Source organism: Agaricus bisporus, assembly GCF_000300575.1.
Source record: "Agaricus bisporus var. bisporus H97 unplaced genomic scaffold AGABI2scaffold_3, whole genome shotgun sequence".
In the NCBI taxonomy this organism is placed as follows: domain Eukaryota; kingdom Fungi; phylum Basidiomycota; class Agaricomycetes; order Agaricales; family Agaricaceae; genus Agaricus; species Agaricus bisporus.
Window position 1 is genome coordinate 810,567 of NW_006267366.1, and position 16,430 is coordinate 826,996.

At 46.7% G+C, this 16,430-nt stretch overlaps 7 protein-coding genes across 7 annotated transcripts; 3 read left to right on the top strand and 4 right to left on the bottom strand.

Annotated features, from left to right (window-relative positions):
• Positions 1–339: 339 nt before the first annotated feature.
• AGABI2DRAFT_218050 (hypothetical protein) lies at positions 340–2,872 on the bottom strand. The gene is made up of 10 exons (XM_006459053.1): positions 2,737–2,872; positions 2,371–2,678; positions 2,248–2,314; positions 1,992–2,195; positions 1,700–1,937; positions 1,442–1,645; positions 1,267–1,392; positions 939–1,211; positions 750–885; positions 340–688 (listed from the first exon to the last, which is right to left on the bottom strand). The coding sequence occupies exons 1-10, from the start codon at positions 2,831–2,833 to the stop codon at positions 413–415; spliced, it is 1,929 nt and encodes a 642-aa protein (XP_006459116.1). The 5' UTR covers positions 2,834–2,872; the 3' UTR covers positions 340–412.
• An 8-nt stretch (positions 2,873–2,880) lies between these two features.
• On the bottom strand, positions 2,881–4,034 carry AGABI2DRAFT_191177 (hypothetical protein). The gene is made up of 3 exons (XM_006459054.1): positions 3,706–4,034; positions 3,527–3,654; positions 2,881–3,479 (listed from the first exon to the last, which is right to left on the bottom strand). The coding sequence occupies exons 1-2, from the start codon at positions 4,026–4,028 to the stop codon at positions 3,621–3,623; spliced, it is 357 nt and encodes a 118-aa protein (XP_006459117.1). The 5' UTR covers positions 4,029–4,034; the 3' UTR covers positions 2,881–3,479; positions 3,527–3,620.
• A 42-nt stretch (positions 4,035–4,076) lies between these two features.
• Positions 4,077–5,396, top strand: AGABI2DRAFT_201089 (hypothetical protein; the record flags this gene model as incomplete). The annotated part of the gene is made up of 4 exons (XM_006459055.1): positions 4,077–4,741; positions 4,800–4,922; positions 4,989–5,216; positions 5,268–5,396. The coding sequence occupies exons 1-4, from the start codon at positions 4,103–4,105 to the stop codon at positions 5,394–5,396; spliced, it is 1,119 nt and encodes a 372-aa protein (XP_006459118.1). The 5' UTR covers positions 4,077–4,102.
• A 1,805-nt stretch (positions 5,397–7,201) lies between these two features.
• Positions 7,202–9,254, bottom strand: AGABI2DRAFT_183903 (hypothetical protein; the record flags this gene model as incomplete). Its single annotated transcript, XM_006459056.1, has 7 exons — positions 9,014–9,254; positions 8,896–8,949; positions 8,563–8,845; positions 8,388–8,511; positions 7,700–8,335; positions 7,388–7,646; positions 7,202–7,328 (listed from the first exon to the last, which is right to left on the bottom strand). Exons 1-7 carry the CDS (start codon positions 9,127–9,129, stop codon positions 7,202–7,204), a joined length of 1,599 nt encoding a protein of 532 aa, XP_006459119.1. The 5' UTR covers positions 9,130–9,254.
• Positions 9,255–10,400: 1,146 nt separating this feature from the next.
• On the top strand, positions 10,401–10,890 carry AGABI2DRAFT_65472 (hypothetical protein; the record flags this gene model as incomplete). Its single annotated transcript, XM_006459057.1, has 3 exons — positions 10,401–10,483; positions 10,548–10,585; positions 10,637–10,890. 3 exons carry the CDS (start codon positions 10,401–10,403, stop codon positions 10,888–10,890), a joined length of 375 nt encoding a protein of 124 aa, XP_006459120.1.
• A 2,016-nt stretch (positions 10,891–12,906) lies between these two features.
• AGABI2DRAFT_191178 (hypothetical protein) lies at positions 12,907–14,227 on the bottom strand. Its single transcript, XM_006459058.1, has 2 exons — positions 13,135–14,227; positions 12,907–13,076 (listed from the first exon to the last, which is right to left on the bottom strand). Exon 1 carries the CDS (start codon positions 14,190–14,192, stop codon positions 13,137–13,139), a length of 1,056 nt encoding a protein of 351 aa, XP_006459121.1. The 5' UTR covers positions 14,193–14,227; the 3' UTR covers positions 12,907–13,076; positions 13,135–13,136.
• A 431-nt stretch (positions 14,228–14,658) lies between these two features.
• Positions 14,659–15,271, top strand: AGABI2DRAFT_134645 (hypothetical protein). The gene is made up of 3 exons (XM_006459059.1): positions 14,659–14,941; positions 15,002–15,118; positions 15,182–15,271. The coding sequence occupies exons 1-2, from the start codon at positions 14,774–14,776 to the stop codon at positions 15,095–15,097; spliced, it is 264 nt and encodes an 87-aa protein (XP_006459122.1). The 5' UTR covers positions 14,659–14,773; the 3' UTR covers positions 15,098–15,118; positions 15,182–15,271.
• The last annotated feature ends 1,159 nt before the right edge of the window (positions 15,272–16,430 follow it).

A 16,430-nucleotide genomic window follows, 5' to 3' on the forward strand; every position in this document is an offset into this window, starting at 1 on the left:
GATATTCGTTTTTGTAACCCGAATAGTTATTCTTGGAATTTATGTATGCTTGAGAATGTTCAAAGGGAATGGAACGAAGCCCACGAACCCCCCCTTTCCCTCAGGCTCTTGTTTATTTAATTGGGATCTGCGGAAGACTCCTTTTCACACCCGCCCTTATCCTCTCCTGCTCGTTTTTTCGTCTTCTACATTTTTGTTTTCGAGGTAAAAAAGGACGGCTTCCTAGCTTTCGAATTTACGCAAGTTAAAGCCGCGCAAGTCCGAGGTAGGTCAAGTAGAAGGAAACGCAAGTATCCTCTATTACTTCCTGGTACGAGGGCCCGGTTGCGTGGATATTAAGGGGAGCAGAAACTCCTATATTTCCCGAAAGAATACTTTTACTATGTCACTTGAAGTCACATAAACGACCTTACTACCCAATATTCATCTCGTCTCCATCTTCTTCTCCATTCCCACCCGGTAACCCTGCCGCATCGGCGGCCAATACGGTCTTAGGCATTCCCACTCCTACCGTAGCCCTCTCCTTACCCTTGACTCTCCCACCCAGCTTCAGGTACGTCTCTTTCAATTGTTGGACCGCTTGTTTAAACTCCGAATCGGACGTGCTTGGAACGCGGATTGTGACAGTATCAATAGCCATATTGAGAACTTCAAGAATATGAGGATTTGCAGGCTCTACGCTCAGGCTCTGATGGAAGTGTGATAATGAGAATCATGAAGTGAGTGTACGGGCATGGTAGGTATCATACCTCGTGGTATTTCACGATCGCTTGATCGAGATCACCTTTAAGATGATGCACCATCCCTAAGAAACCGAGGGCTACCGCATGTCGAGGGTCAAGTTCCAGGACCTTTTTGTACGTATTCAATGCATCGTCCAACCGCCTAACATTCTTATAAAAAAACAACGCAAATAACATCAGAAAAAAAAGACGTACCCCAATCTTCGGTATGAAGTTCCAAGATTAATATACGTCGTTGCCCATGACCTTTTCGAACTTTGAGTCACTTGTGCAAGTTCTAACGCCTCTTGGAACAGTGTAGCGGCCTTTTCATATTCTCCATGATTATAAGCCATTATACCGCGTTCGTTCATCAATAAAGGGTCTCCATCGCACATAGAATATGCGGCATTCAAGGCTTCGTCTGCTAATGCGTGATTTGAGAGCATTATGTGTTCCATACCAACGAAAGTGAGGGGGAGGTGTGAGCTATTATTAGGTTTAGTGTCATATACGCAACATAGATGCGAAGGAATTAATTTACCCAGTAAACATTCTTGCGCAAGTTGAATAGGCCGTCACCGCATGGTCGTGTTCACCCTCCAGGGCAAAGGTATGACCAAAAGCAACCCAGGCAGGAGCAAAGCGAGGGTCCATGAGTGACGTTTTACTGCATAGAAATAGGTTGACTGGACTGGCATATATTCGTACACACCTACCTGAAGTACTGTCGCGCTTGATGCCATTTTCCTCCACTGAGGTACCATACTCCCACTGCGTACCAACTGATTGGATTTTCGGGTTCTCGTTCAACCATTTCGTGAGCAAGCATGAATAACCGCGAATGGAGATGTTGTGAATGATACATGCACGCAATATGTAACGGCATGGTCGGATTGTGTGTTGACACAAGACCAAGAATCCTAGATATAGTCTACTGAGGACGAAGAAGAGAGCTAGAAGAAATTTCGAGGTACCTTGAGGTGATGGTAAAACAGTCTGCCCATCTGAAATTCGTATACAGTGCATCCGCGAAACTGAATAAGACGTCCGGGTTATCACTGAGTCCGTAATTATCCACGAGTTTTTGCCTCGTCAAAGCGTGTTCCTTGACATGTTTGTATTTCCGCAGTCGCGTCGTGTAGATGAGTTGTACAAACTCTGCATCCTGAGGCGTTTGTTGGGAATACGACAATCCTTGAACGAACTCCCACTCTACGCAAACAGGGAGAGTGAGGGAATGATTCCGGTAGATCGCAGTAAACGTACCTTCGTCCGAAGTCATCATCTCGCCTGTGACGAGCTGATCGAATGCTTCAAAGCACTTGACATCTAGAGCTAGTGCTTCCATGAAACATTGTTTTGCTTGGTCCCCGCGATTGAGCTTCAACATCAAGATGCCTCTGAGATGACACATGGATGCCTCCACTTTGATACCTCCATCAAGATTTGGAATTGAGGGACCACTTCGACCTGGACAGTGACTTGAGTACCAAAGGTTAAACTAACAAAGTCTGGGTCGCACCCGAATCTCGAAAGGGATTGGCTTCGCCGAGCATCTCAAGCGCGTCGGACCAATTTCCTTGACGCATCTGATAGAATAATTGGGTTATAAACTTCCATCCGGTCAAAAAATACACTAACGTACCTGACACTGTGCAGCCAGGTACCGACAGGCGACGCTCATATCTACCAGTCGCGATACCTTTTCTTGTTGGTCCGATGCAATCTCAATTATGCCTCCAGGACCCATCGGAAGTCGTGGAGAAAATATATTTTGCGATGCATCGACTTCTTTTCCCTTGCCTTTATCCTGACCATTGGCCATCTGGGATGGCGATGGTGGACGTTTGGGAGGTGTTACAGCGAACGGTCTTGTGAGGAGACGCTCCGCTCTTGAATACTGATGTGTCATGAAATACGTTTGAGCGAGCCAAAAAGCATCATTCGGGTCATCTATCCCAGGCCTCAACAAACAATTGGGAGTATATTACTATTATTGAGTTGTACGTACTCGTCCAGCTCAGAATCTTATCCCCCCAGAATGCAGCAGTCTCGTACAAATGCTGCATGAGCGCATCGTGGCGCCATAATCGCATCCGATCGACCATTCCCCATTCATACTCACCTTGGCCATCGGTATCGTCCTCGGAGTCCTGAAAGACATCTGTGGTGTTATTCGCGAGGGGATGGGGCTTGTTGAGGCTCGATTTTGTTCTTCTCAGGCGGCGGGGAGAGGAGCGGAGAGGAGAGGCTGGGAGGACGGATCCGTTGGGATCGAGGCCGAGAGAATGGGGATTGGAGATGGTAGAGGCGTTGTCGAGATAGGAATCAACAAGCTGCCTAGGGCCAAAGGAGAAGGAGGAGCTGATGGAGCCGCGATGCCTGGACGTGGACGGCGAGGGCAGCCTGGGCACAGAACCCATCGCATAGGGCAGACGCGGCGGAGGAGTTGCGTCCATACAGTGTGTGTCACGCACCAGTCACGCGTCTCCGACCGCGTCTCTTTTGTTTGCGCGGCTTTGGTCCAAGAACGCGATTGATGTCCACAACAGGGCACTCGTAGCTGCGTCTCTTCTCTTCCAGCGGCTCAGGCTTGGCATACGCGTCATAAGGGTAGCCTAACAGCTTGTGATCCACGGGAGGCCGTGTTTTTCTTACTGCCTTGTTGTGGCAGATGATCATGAGCCGGGACGGCTGCGTCAAAGCTTGAGAAAGCGTAACGTGAACGACGGGACTGCGTGTAGACGGGTGATACTGTCTCCTCTCAGTAAATTAAAAATTAAAATTGCAGTATGACATACGTTTGGCTTGAGAGACTCATTCACGAGCCAGTTCGCATCTACGGCAACCGCCATCGCTTGCTTTCTTCGTTCTTCTGCCCGCTTTTCATCATCTTCAGCTTCTGGTTCTAGTATTCTTAGGGGGAAAGGTAAGGAGCGAGATTTTACTACCCCGACAAACCGTCAATCACCTCAAAGCAGGAATCGGCTTCGGTTGCAAAGAAACAAGCACGGGTGGACCGTTGGAAACCAAGCGGAAAGCTGTCTTTACATTAGCATCATCTCGCACATTCTCAATAATGTACACACGAAGAGACTGTACATCTTCTACCTCATCCCTCCTCTGTCGCTTCCTTGGTTCCTCGAGATCAAAATGAGGGAGTGTTCGCTTCATGACCGAATGAAATTCATCCAGTTCATTCGAACCTGGCTGCGCATATTCTTTTTCAGCAAACAGCGTCTCGCGAGACACGATTTGTGTCTTTTCAAACACGGCATGTGGGTTTGCATAACGGGGAATCATGATGAGAGTCTGAGTGGGGAACGTTGATGCCATCAATTTGTCAGCTATCTCTTTTCTCTAACCAACTACAAAAAATGGCGGTGAAATCAAAATCAAAAGCTAAACCACAAGCAGAGTCGGCGGCAAAGCCTAGGTCACCAGTAAAGTCTGTTGATGACAGTAAAACGCCGGCGTCAAAAAGAGACGAGAATGAAGCAACGGGAAAAACAAAAAAAGCAGCGGAAGTGAAGAACGAGGCGAAAAAGGCAAAGGTCAAAGCGGACAAGGCTGAACAAAAGCCTAGCAAGTCCAAAATACTGGCACCACCACTTGGGTCTGATAGCGAAGACGAGGAGCCCAATAAACCTCAACCCAAATCGTCGTCCAAAGCTCCCTCATCTAAACAGCCAATCGCACTTATATCTGCCAACGCCAATGCCAAATCATCAAAACAGGCTGTTACTAAACCAACCAAAAGTAAACAAAAAGTCAAATCACCTACCCCACCTCCTTCAGATTCTGAAAACGCGTCCGACGCTGATCAAAATGAAGAGGAAGAGGAAGTGCATTTGTATGGATTTTCGACCGACGATGATGATTCATCCGACGAAGACGAGGTAGCAGTAGATTCCGCAAAACCGGGTCTATCGGCCTTCGAGGTTGCAAAATTACCTACTGTAGCAAAAGACGACGAGTCTGTGAAAAGGAGACTCGAAAAAGCCAAAAGACAAACCGTATGCTCCTCCACTTCTTATCAAAAGTCGACCCTCATGAAGACTTGTTTTTTCTTAGACTGAAAACCGCGGTGTAGTATACATCGGTCGCCTTCCGCATGGATTTTACGAAGACCAATTACGAGGATATTTCTCCCAATTCGGCGATATAACCCGTCTGCGCATCTCCCGAAACAAAAAGGTAAATTAAAATTCATCACTCTTTCAACGAACCCTCCAAACTCACTGCAGAGGCTTTGCTTTTTAGACCGGCAAATCCAAACATTATGGTTTCATCGAATTTGATTCATCCTCCGTTGCTCAAATCGTAGCAGAGACAATGGACAACTACCTTTTGACGGGTCATATTCTCAGATGTAAACTTATACCCAAGGATGAAGTACATCCTGAGTTATGGATTGGCGCTAATAGGAAGTGGAGAGCTGTACCACGGGATAGGGTTGTACGTGTACAGCAAAACAAGGCTCGTTCTTCTGTTCCTCCTTCAAGGGAGTATCATAATAATAATAACATATTCTTGTTTTAGCCTCGGACAAGAGAACAGCGGGTTAAAGCCAACAAACGGTTAATCAAGAGGCAGAGTGAGAGAAAAAGAAAGTTGGAGGAGTTAGGTATTGATTATGAATTCAATGCCGTCGGATATGTGAGCTTTTGATTATTATCCTTTTATCTGAGCTCGCTGAATTAATTTTCATGGCCATAGAAAAAGTCAAAGGTCGATGTGAAGGCTTGACACTTGATACACCTTAGTTGTTGTACTGAATTTCGCAATGCACCGTGCAATCATCCCTTTTTGGTCTGAAGTTGTAAGTGAAGTCGCTCGGTGTTGGTGGATATCCTTGGTATCCTATAGTGCGCAGATTTCACGGGCGAGATCATGAGAGAAATTTATCCGAAATCCTCAGATTCAGCCCCTTATACATAATGGAACTGTATTTCTGGTTCCTGTGCTTCCACTAAAGGCGCTCTGCTTATAAGCGTTCCTTGAAAACCGGTTCCTTTTCGTGCTCTACCTGCTAAAAATAGGTTCCTTCTCGTATTCTATCTGCTGAAAACTGGTTTTTTCTCGTACAGTATCGGCCTGAAAACCTATCCTTGTTTGACATTCCAGCCTATCTCTCCTGTCATCGAATCTGGTCGATTACTTTTTTCAGCCGGTGACAACGTGAGGAGGAAGGTTACTATATTAATCCACGATCATGCCGTCGAACGATTGGGAATTTCAACTAGGATGCGAACGTTTGGGGTGAGCAATGCATGTGTGCTTTCTCTTGGACCCGATAACTGATTACTATACGAAAAACGTTGGAGTATACAAGCACCCTTGAGTACAGCACTTGATTCGTCTTCGAGAGGCACATTTGAATGTTTCGGCACGACTGGAGGGGGCTGCTTTGATGAAAAGATTGAAATTAACCATTTGGAGGTACATGCATAGATGCATAGAGGTTTCCTGGTCTTGCGTAACTTTTCAGTATTGTACTAATCGACTCTTTAGCAAATGTGCACCAGATTATTGATATTTTTGCTAACAGATCGATTTGTCTGGTCAGATTGCCCTATTGTACAACCGTCACAGCCTCCATCACAGCCTCGAGTTTCAGACTATTCGCAAGTTTCGCGAATGGCTCATGCGACTGTAAATATCCAATCTTCATCGACGCACGTTGATTTAAGATATAAACCTGGTAGCCCCACTCTGTCACCCCTGGGAGCCCGACGTGAACACAACATTCCAAGGCCTGTCCATTTTTCTGATTGAACGCAGATTTGAATCACTAAAAATGGTATGGAAGAGAATTAGGTCACGGAACTCATTGTTGCTTGCCAGCACATCGTAATTTCTCATGTGTAGGGCACCCGTTGAAAGCGAGTCGTTGACTGGGATGTCTGGAACAGGCGATTTGATGTTGTTGCACCGTAGGTAAACAGTACCGAAATGGATAAGAAAGCCTGGACGACTCAAGGTTCTGTTATGTTCCATCTAGCTAAAGATCCGTTGTGTCCGACATCATCGCCCTCCCTGGACACTCGATTCCATTCCAATCATACTTCAATTTGTCCGTGACGCGTTCCATGATACATACCAAACCTTACCAGCTTACCGGGCTGAGATGTAGTATTTTAAGCATTTATCAGCCTGAAAGCTCGTTCCGAAAGTGTTGTTTATCATTTTGACTAACTACCAAGATATAAACAACTTTTTTTTCCCATACTGCCGATTCGGAACGGTCGTAGAGTGAGGAGAAATAAATTAAAAAGAGAGTATGCACGATGAAACGTTATACTCGGAAATCCTTAACCGTAACGGTCGTAAATTATGCATGAGAGAAAGATTGAAATATGGGGCATAATATATTAAACAAACGACAAACAAGAAAACGTCTTAAGCTGTGGGAGCATGTCTGACCTCCCCTGTTAACAGAGTGGATAAGTGGAAATGCCTTTATCAATTGACGACTACTTACCAGTGACGAAACCTTCCTGATTCTCGTTGGAAAGCTCTTCCAATGATTTTAGTTTTGTCTCGGGAATGAGCAACGTCGAGAAAACACCCGTTAGCATGAACAAAGCGAATATCTCGAGGCTTGGGTCGGATATATAAGTAAACATCATGTCGTGCAGTTATCCAAGAATCAAACTCACATGTGCTTGATCCACATGTTGGGACCACCGCGGTCCTTCAGACGTGCAAAGCCGACCTGTGCAACGATAGCACCTAGCTTGCCGGTGGCGGCAGAGATACCATGGCCGGTCGAGCGATAACGGGTGGGGAAAACCTCGCCAGGGATCGTGAAGGTAGTTGAGTTAGGTCCAAAGTTTTGGAAAAAGTTAGAAAGACAGTAGAGGAAGACGAAAGCCTTGGTTGAAGAAGGCGTCGCGGTAAGCTTATCAAAGCCAAAGCCTATTAATAGTTCATCAGCTAAATTTATCGCCTGTTTGTTATGATTTACATACCCATGATCACGAACAGGATGGTAAGCATGATGAAGCCCATGAGTTGGATGGGTTTACGACCCCACTTATCAATGAGGAAGAATGTTGCATAATAGCCCGGAATTAAACCTGCTGCGGACAAGACCAAGTTTCCAATACAGATGTTCTTGAGGTTGTCGTAGATGCCCTGAGAGCCCTTCGTTGCGGGTGAGCCGAACCCAATGACCTTTAAGATAATCGAGTTGTTGAGACCAAGGCCATAGAAAGCAATGTCTAACGCGAACCACGACCAGGCTGTACCAAGCAAAACTTTACCGTTTTCCCATTTACCAAAGTGGGCGCAGAAGTCAGCCCAAGAGGCCCTGGGAACTTCGACATGGTGAACAGTAGCCTCAGGGTCCACATGTCCTGATTGTCCAGCCATCACAGCTCTGATGTCAGAGCTAGCTTGTTGGATATTCCTCTCAATGTCCATGGTGAAACGCGGCGTCTCCGGAATAGTGAGACGGAAGTAAAGAGCAATGACACCGGGAACACATCCAAGGCCGACAACCAAACGCCATATCGGGTCGATGCTCTCGACGTGTATGGTGGTAGTAGAGGCAAGGATGGAATTGCGGTAAGCAGAGACACAGATCAAGCCAATGAGAGCAGCAGCTACAGAATGGTTCAGTAATTTGTTTGCCACAGTGACTGGGTAGGAACTCACTGAATTGTCCCCAGCCTTGCGCCGAAAACGTAGCTACCATCATCCGTCCACGAATTCTTGTTGACGCGAATTCTGAGGAGATTATAGCTGAAAGAGGGTAATCACCACCGACACCGACACCAGCCTTTTCGAGAAGGATTAGCAGAGGTAGGCAGAGTGTAAAATTTTGACTCACAATTCCACGCCATATGACGATCGCACCGATAATACTGACCGCAGGACCCTGCCCCGCCAATGCTTGGGCAAACGTAGCGATAATGATAATCATCAACTCAACACCGTACATCCGCTTACGGCCAACTTGATCAGCGAGGAAACCGAAGAAGAGTTGTCCGATAAGTGTGCCGACGGGGGTTGCGACTTTGACGCCTAGATCCTGGTTGGAGTTGAGGGTCCCCTTCGCTCCGTATACGTATCCGAGCATGGATGAGGCGATGTTAATGGAAAAGATTCCATACCTGGGGAGGAATTCAAGTTACTGGAATCGGAAAGATAACAAAGGTCTTACGCATCGGTAAAGAAACCGATTCCGGCAACGATGCAAATTTTGACATGGAACCAGCTGTGAAATACATATTTTTATTGAGACAAACTCCTGTGGCCGGGAAATATAGTGAAGCACGTACGAAAATTTGGCATTGTCGACCTCAGCCAAGGCGATTCTGCGGGCTCTGTCTAGCGAGAAGGCCCCGGCAGTTTCACCTTTAAGCTCGGCTGAACTCTTCTCGTCTACGCTGGCCATTTTGGCTGGTGCGGATTTCAGGAAGGATGGATTGAGACAAGAGTGGGGACGCCAGTTTCGCAGACCGAGCACTTTATAACGACTGGCCCTCGTGTGTTTTCCATATCCACATATCACTGTAAGGAGGAAACGAAAAAAGTAAACTTGAGCACGTTCGTCGGCGAAGCAATATGACCATTGCTATATTTGGTAGGAATAAGTTTAGATTGGGCTGCCAAGAGTCCCTATCGTTCCTGACCTGGATCGAGACTCTAAATCATTCGTGCCACCCCTGCTATATGGGGTCCAGCTAAACGGGCCTACACAGGGTCGAGCTGAGACGGCAAGCGGCAGTTATCGAGAAGCTGAACTAAGCGTTTAAGTACTCAGGAATACTTCAAGTTGAAGAGACTGAGCGATCTTGATCAGCGCTCAGCGGAGGTCTTGGATAAGTGGCACACGACGCAAAATGCAGGATGAAGAACGTTTATCAACCTCGAACCAATGGCCGATCGAGAAGTCGCGCATGCGGGTTATGACCATCATGGCCGAGTTCCCGCGCGGTCTGTCAACGTCGCCAGTCATGATTTCGCCACCGCTGTGTACGGCAGGATAATCTGGGAGTTCACAGTGGCACCATGCAGCAGGATAATGCACGAGGAAGCATGTTCCAGAATCGACAGGTTTTCGATTCACAAGATACTATCTATATTAGTGTAAGTTTATGTAACCCCGCTATCCCTCAGGAGTGATAGAGAAGGATCTCATTTCTCAGCTCGGATACTTCTATGAATGCGAACAGAGGCCAGGTGCAATTCCAGCGTCGTTATGCCGCGACTCTTCGTTACCAACAAAATTTTCGTGCCAGTGGGAGTGCCAGGGAGTGCCTTACTCAATCTTCCGAAGTGACAAGTTTTCGGATATATGGTTTTAAAATTGTGACAGGTCTCCCGAAAATTCCTAGAAGTCAGATCCCCAAATTCTGGGGGTAGAAAACACCTTTTCGAACCACGTTTTGAGAATAGAAATGTAAAATCAAACGTGCAGGAAATTGACAAACTCCGGATAAAAATCTCAAGATCTGGATTCAATTTTCAGCTTCTATTCGCGAGGCCTATACTGGCCTATAGCAATCGTATTTCGAATCTCATCTACGGCTCTTTTCCGGGATTCTCGGCTTATGTTGGCAACCTTGTCCAACCTACTGAACTATGTCACCCATGATGCCATTAAATGGCAGCACAGCCACCTTTACCACGCATACAACACAGTTTCAGTGCTCAAAAGGCCTCATGGCTGGTAACCTTACCCGCCAAAGGGCACTTGCTTTGTACAAGGAACTCCGTCAACTTGGGCGAGATTATCCAGATCCTGCGTGAGTCTAACATTTTCCCTCATTGCCCACCTGGTCATGATCATCAACTCACCTTCACCCCAAGTTACGACTTTAACGGAAGAGTGCGGAGACTGTTCGAAAGTATATCCGTGCCCCAGCTGGCTTTATAGCCTCTCGCTTATCACCATAAAGAAAACAGGAACTTGACGGATCGGGATGAGATTGAGAAGGCTCTTCGAATGGGAGAGTATATAAAGAAAGGTGTGTCTACGCCCCTATACTCCGTATCTCGGGTATTAAATCGTATTCGAAAGAAACCTTGGCACTCTATTCTCTTCGAAAATATAGACATCTCAAGAGGATGTATCCAGACTCTATGTCGGATCCCTGATAAAATCCAGCTGACACCATCCGGCGCCCACCCCTTACCCTTCGAACCAGGCTGACTGACTATATAGCCTTACACAGCGCAGATACAATGCCAAATGGTTGAAAACAAAAACAAAAAAAAGCTACCTTGACATTTGGCAGAGGGTGTTCACTGTTCTTTCAATGCAACCCTATGCAACCTTGCGCGCACGTTCTTCGGGTAATTCAGGAATCATCGTGGGACATCATTCTGCTCAGATGGACATTTGTTGTGATCTTCACGATCGCATTTCAGGTTCACTGATTAGACCGTGCCATTTAAATACTTTAATTGGACATTTGTTATCCCGCTGCTACAATGATTTTCCGGTCGGACTACTACTGTCTCGTTTGTATGACGTCCAAAACTGGTGAGTAGTCTGAGCCAGAGTTTAGTATAACGAAGTTTAGGTATAGGTGAAAATCATGATTGGATGAAAGAACATATAAGCTGGTTTTGTAACATCGCTCGTGGGCAAATGTAAAGTTATTATTGGCATTAGGGTTAGTTTAATTGGTCATAGTAGAAAACCGGGCGACGAACTACTAAGACGAACTGTGGCAGAAATTCGAGTGTAATCTGTGGAATCTCAACTTTATCTCGGATCAAACCCCTTCCTGATACAGCATGATTGCGGGTACCCGTTTTACCGTTTACTTTTAGAATGAGAAAGGTGCGTGGGAGGGCTGAGGAAGCCCAGCAACGATTGTCCGAAATCCGGCTAAAAATAGTGCTGGCCAGCATAATAAGCAATCAGTCGTGAAAAACTCGTAATGAGTATGTACATGATATTGTATTGTTCCACCGCCGTAGTGTTACTGCTACACATGAGCTTCTCATCAACATACTGGACAATCTTTTAGACGCCATAGACTCATACATGCACCCTCAAAGCGTAAGCGAGTAGTCAAAGAATGAGGTCCATAGACCAATCATACAACCGTTCCAATCGTCACTGGAAAACAATGAGTTGTTGGTCACTCGAATCCGGACTACGTTTTTACACGGTTTGCTTGGAATCTATCCACTGACATTGATCAGGCATTGGAAAATTGGGTTTCCAGTGGGTTTACCCCTATTACTGTTGGCCACAGGATCTCAATGGACGTCGCAACTGATATCCACCGACTGTTCAAGAAATTGAAGTGGTGAACTTGATGAAATTCCTATCGAGCAACTTGCTAATAAATCAGTAATAAATGGTTTGGAAACCGTCCAGCTGGACTTTCTTGGCGAAAATAGAGTAGTGGGAGTCTTGCAATCGAGTCCGCGGACTTGCCCCCATAGTGAATGGATAGCGTCTTCAGGGGAGTATTGTAGAGAGCTGGCAAATGTTCACGAGAGCATCATGGTCTTGCGATCGAGAAGTGAAATCCCAAGTCCATTTACATGATGAGAGACCGTCCACTCGAGATAAAAGATTCACTGTTCGAATGCGGCCAATGATATTCCTCGTAAATATCTACCGAAACTCAAAAAGGTTATCCCGCGATGAATTATAGAGGAACGAGCCTGAGGCCGCCGGTTCGAGACTGATGACTCGTTGTGACGTGGTGTAGGTCCAAGTTTGAGTTAAGCAGGTAGGCAGTAAGCGAGCTACCCCTACTCGAGCTTAACTCGGCGTTACATCGAAAGGGGTTTTCACAGAATATTTTATGATATTCTGCCACGAGTAGTATCCTGTCTATGAATAGACGTTCTATCCACACACACACGTTCACGTGATATATTTTTCTAGTCATCGATGGACTCCTTGTCAAAAAAAAAAACACCACTCCTCTTGACAACACTATACACCCACCGTATCTCTAGTATCGCTCAGCGCCAGCGGACCTCCTCAACATGCACCAGCGACGACCTCCCTTACTCTTCACTTGACGATTTGCGACGCGTTCATTTGCTATATCTATTTCATCTTGTCTTCCGATTCCGAAAGCTCTCTTCTGGGCTATATCGAAGGAATAATCATCGTGGACGATGTCACTTATCATTGCAAAAGTCATGGTGTAAGCCTCGACTAGGTATGTCGATCAGCCTTCTATTCTATTTGGTCAAAACGCAAAAAAATCTGAATTGGGATGTGCATAGGGAAGATTATGTCCAAATGGTCCAAGCATAAAATCGAAACCGAAGCTAATCATACAGTCGCAAAGTTATCATACAAAAGAAGAAGAAATTCCAAGCAAGGTCGGAGTCACATACAAGAAAGCAATGGTATCGTTTCTAAGAAGGGGTATGTTCAAACAATCGTATCAAAAAAGCCAAACGTAGGCATACTCACACTCAAACTACAGTTGTTAAACCCATAGCTCGGGCACCAGCACCAGCACCGCCTGTCCAAGCCTTGAACCTTTCGGAAAAGGAGCTTGACAGAGGTTCGGCTTCATACTCGTCTTCGTTCCAGGATCGTCCCATGCCCCTGGAACGTGCCCATACGGAGATGTAGAGTATCCGTCTTAGCTTTCGGTTGAGGAAGAACCAGTGGGACGACCACAAAAGCACTCCACGAGGTTTTCCATGGGCATTATGGTATGGAACGTCCTCGGAATGGGCAGAATCGAGGACGGATATAGAAAATCGAGAGTCAGAAGGGGGCCTGACTTCATCGATGTCATAGTTGTCGAACTCGAAGGTGGCATCATCATCCGATGAGGACTCTTCTTCCCCAGTTGAAGGAGTATCCTCCTCCTCGTCGGAGAAGTCGTTTGCATGAGGGTCGGCTTCAATCTCTGGAGTGTATGAGAATACCTCGCAGTCTGAGAGGCCGATGACTTCGTCAATGAGACGAAAGAGTGCTGGGTGTGTTCCTGATACGATTGGTGGGGGACTCAAAGGACTCGGTATTACTTGATTGTAGGGGGAGTTTGAAGGAGGAGGAAAGATGTCCGGTGCAGCCGGAGGGTAGGAGGAGTAGGATCTGGGTGCGGTTAACCCTGCACGTTGTGGGGACACGAGGGTGTTGCTGAGTGCGTTGAGAACACCAGCAGCGTTCTGCTCCTTGACAAAATGGGATGGGCGGACATCTGAGAACTCGTAGTCTGGGAAAGCAATGTTGAGGGTAGCAATTAGAAGGTAGAGGGTCTTTCTGGAAGCATGTTTGTCGATGGGACCAAAAGGGGTCATTTCGGCTTCTTGGTCGAGAGAAAGCCAGGAGGGCAGAGGAGGGGAATTGGAGACTTCGTCTTTGTAGGCGGATTCGAGAGTCTTGAAGAGCTTCTTGTCGCGCTTGATGTTCTTGCAGCTGTAGGCCTCCATGCGGGTATGGACAGAGCACTCGGGGCCCTCGTGGGTCAGCGACTGGGCGAGACGGGCGAGCGCCGGATTCTCGATGTACTTCATAGGGGCGAGCGGCGTGGTCGTGGCGGGAGTGCGCGAGGCCGGGGCGAGCCTTGTTTGTCCCACCTGTCACGCCCTTTCCTTTTTCGGCCGCGCGCCTCGTCCCAGCGTCTATTCTCGGCGCACGTTGCCCTCTTCCTGCCCGTCCCACACGTTCAGCGGCAATCTATTTCTATCATTCAAACCCTGGAACGTTGATGGCTTCATTATATGTACTAAGTATATATATACTGCAAATCATATCTGTAACCCTTTTTACATGTCGCTATCGTGACTAGAACAACTATCGGGGCCATAGTACCTAAACATCGTCTTGCTCTTTCCTTGCCCCGTACCCGAGTCAAATCCAGAACGGTATTTCTGTTTTCTGCGGCGAGCACTCCATGGAATCATCGTCACACCCTCTTTTGCCGCATCGCTGCTTGCCGGAAACGCAATGCGATCAGAGGCCACAAACGGCGGACAAAACTTGAGTACCGGCGTAGCGTGGTTTTTGTTTACCAAGTTCGAAGTAGATGGTGGAGGCATGGAAGTCGATTCTGATGCCGAAACTCTTTCCCGATCATCTAGGCAGGATTTACCAGATGGCCTCGGGTATGATGTATCGACTGCCGTTGGATATGGATTCGACACCGTGGTCGTGGTTGTATGGAATGGTTGGGAGTGTGAACAAGGTCGAGTTCGGTAATTGGATGTGGGAGATCTCATCGGACATTCTGGAATTCCACTGGGACCTTCTGAGCCATGAAATCCTTCGTTAGCAATACCTAAATTAACGCCTTTTTTTACTAAGCCTCATGAAGGTGACACACCTGTACCAGCTACAGCATTTTCGAAACGTCCGAAAGAAGTCTCAGTACGTTTGTTGGATTGAACATGACGTCGGTTACCGCATTCAGTCGAAATAGAAGCCGTCGCTTGAACTAGTGCTGTTCATGATACCAAGCAAATTGTTACGCGATGGAAAAACAGACGCGCGAATAAATACGTACAAGGTACTGAGGGCATTTGGCCTGACCCAGCTGCTGGTGGGAGGCGAAATCCCCCCTGAATTAATTCCTGGGCATCACACTGTGTCGTCGCTGTCCGGAATTCTGCACGAAGGGATGGAGAGGAGTCTAAAGTTTGTTAGTTCAAATGTTTCAAGTCGATCTAAGGATTGGAGTGAACACACCTCTACTAGCCGGTAGTCCAGGTAAGACAATCTTTCCATCTTGTCGTCTTGGAAATAATTCGGAGGAGAGGTGGCAGGCAGAGCAGAGACATAGTTCATTGGGATGTTCCTGCGAAAAGCGACAGGGCACAGGCATCCTTAGCTAAGTCGGTCCCGGATAAAGTTGAAGAAGGTAAAAAGAGATGGAAGGGAAAAAAAAGGAACAGACAAAGAGAAAAAGGAATGAAAGAAGGAATGAGCCAGATAAAGGCGAAGTGGAATATAAAAGCAAACGACAGCAAAGGGGCATGAACTCTCGGATTCATAAATCATTTGGGCGTGTGGCCAGGTTTAGGCCTTGGTCAGAAAGTGCCTTTGTAACGCTGATCATTCGAAACCGGCAAGCGAGCCAAAATGCACCTGACCCATGGACCAAACTTTGAAAGGAATATGTACAAGTCTGGAAAAGTTTATAATAATGCGACCCTATGTCTGATTACGCTTGAAAGCGCTCCAGGATACGTCTTGTGATCACAAGTGGTTAGCCTGGAAAGGCCTAGGTCAGTACCAGCGGATGTTTTCTTCTCAATTTGTTCTGAGTTGTTCCGTAAGTATACGCAATCAGCCAAGAAGATTTGATGAGAACAGATGAGCTTGTGGGTACAGTGGTTCTGCCAGGGTTCTGCTGGACCTATGGACCAACGGATCAAATGCTCGGTGCCGTAAAAGTAACATGACCAAAAGCAAAAAAGAAAACGTGACTCGCTGACGAAGCGGTCAAGCAGGGTCAAGCGGAGTCGTTCCCTTACGTTCCAAAGGAGCAGCTCGCATTACGTGAACACCTTAGAAAGGTAAAGCGCATTGTCAACAAATTATTAATTTGATCATGCTCTTCGAACACAACATGCATCGTCACGGTCTACCCGTCGCTAACCCTTTCGAGCTATCGAGGTATTCCGGACTTGGTAAGCGTTGCTGGGCTAAATAAATGACGAAAAGGGGAAGAATGGTATTTAATGTTATTGCACCCCCAAAAAATCGCTTTTCGCTTCGGACCTCGATTGTGTCTTGAGATAAGGGGCAGCTGA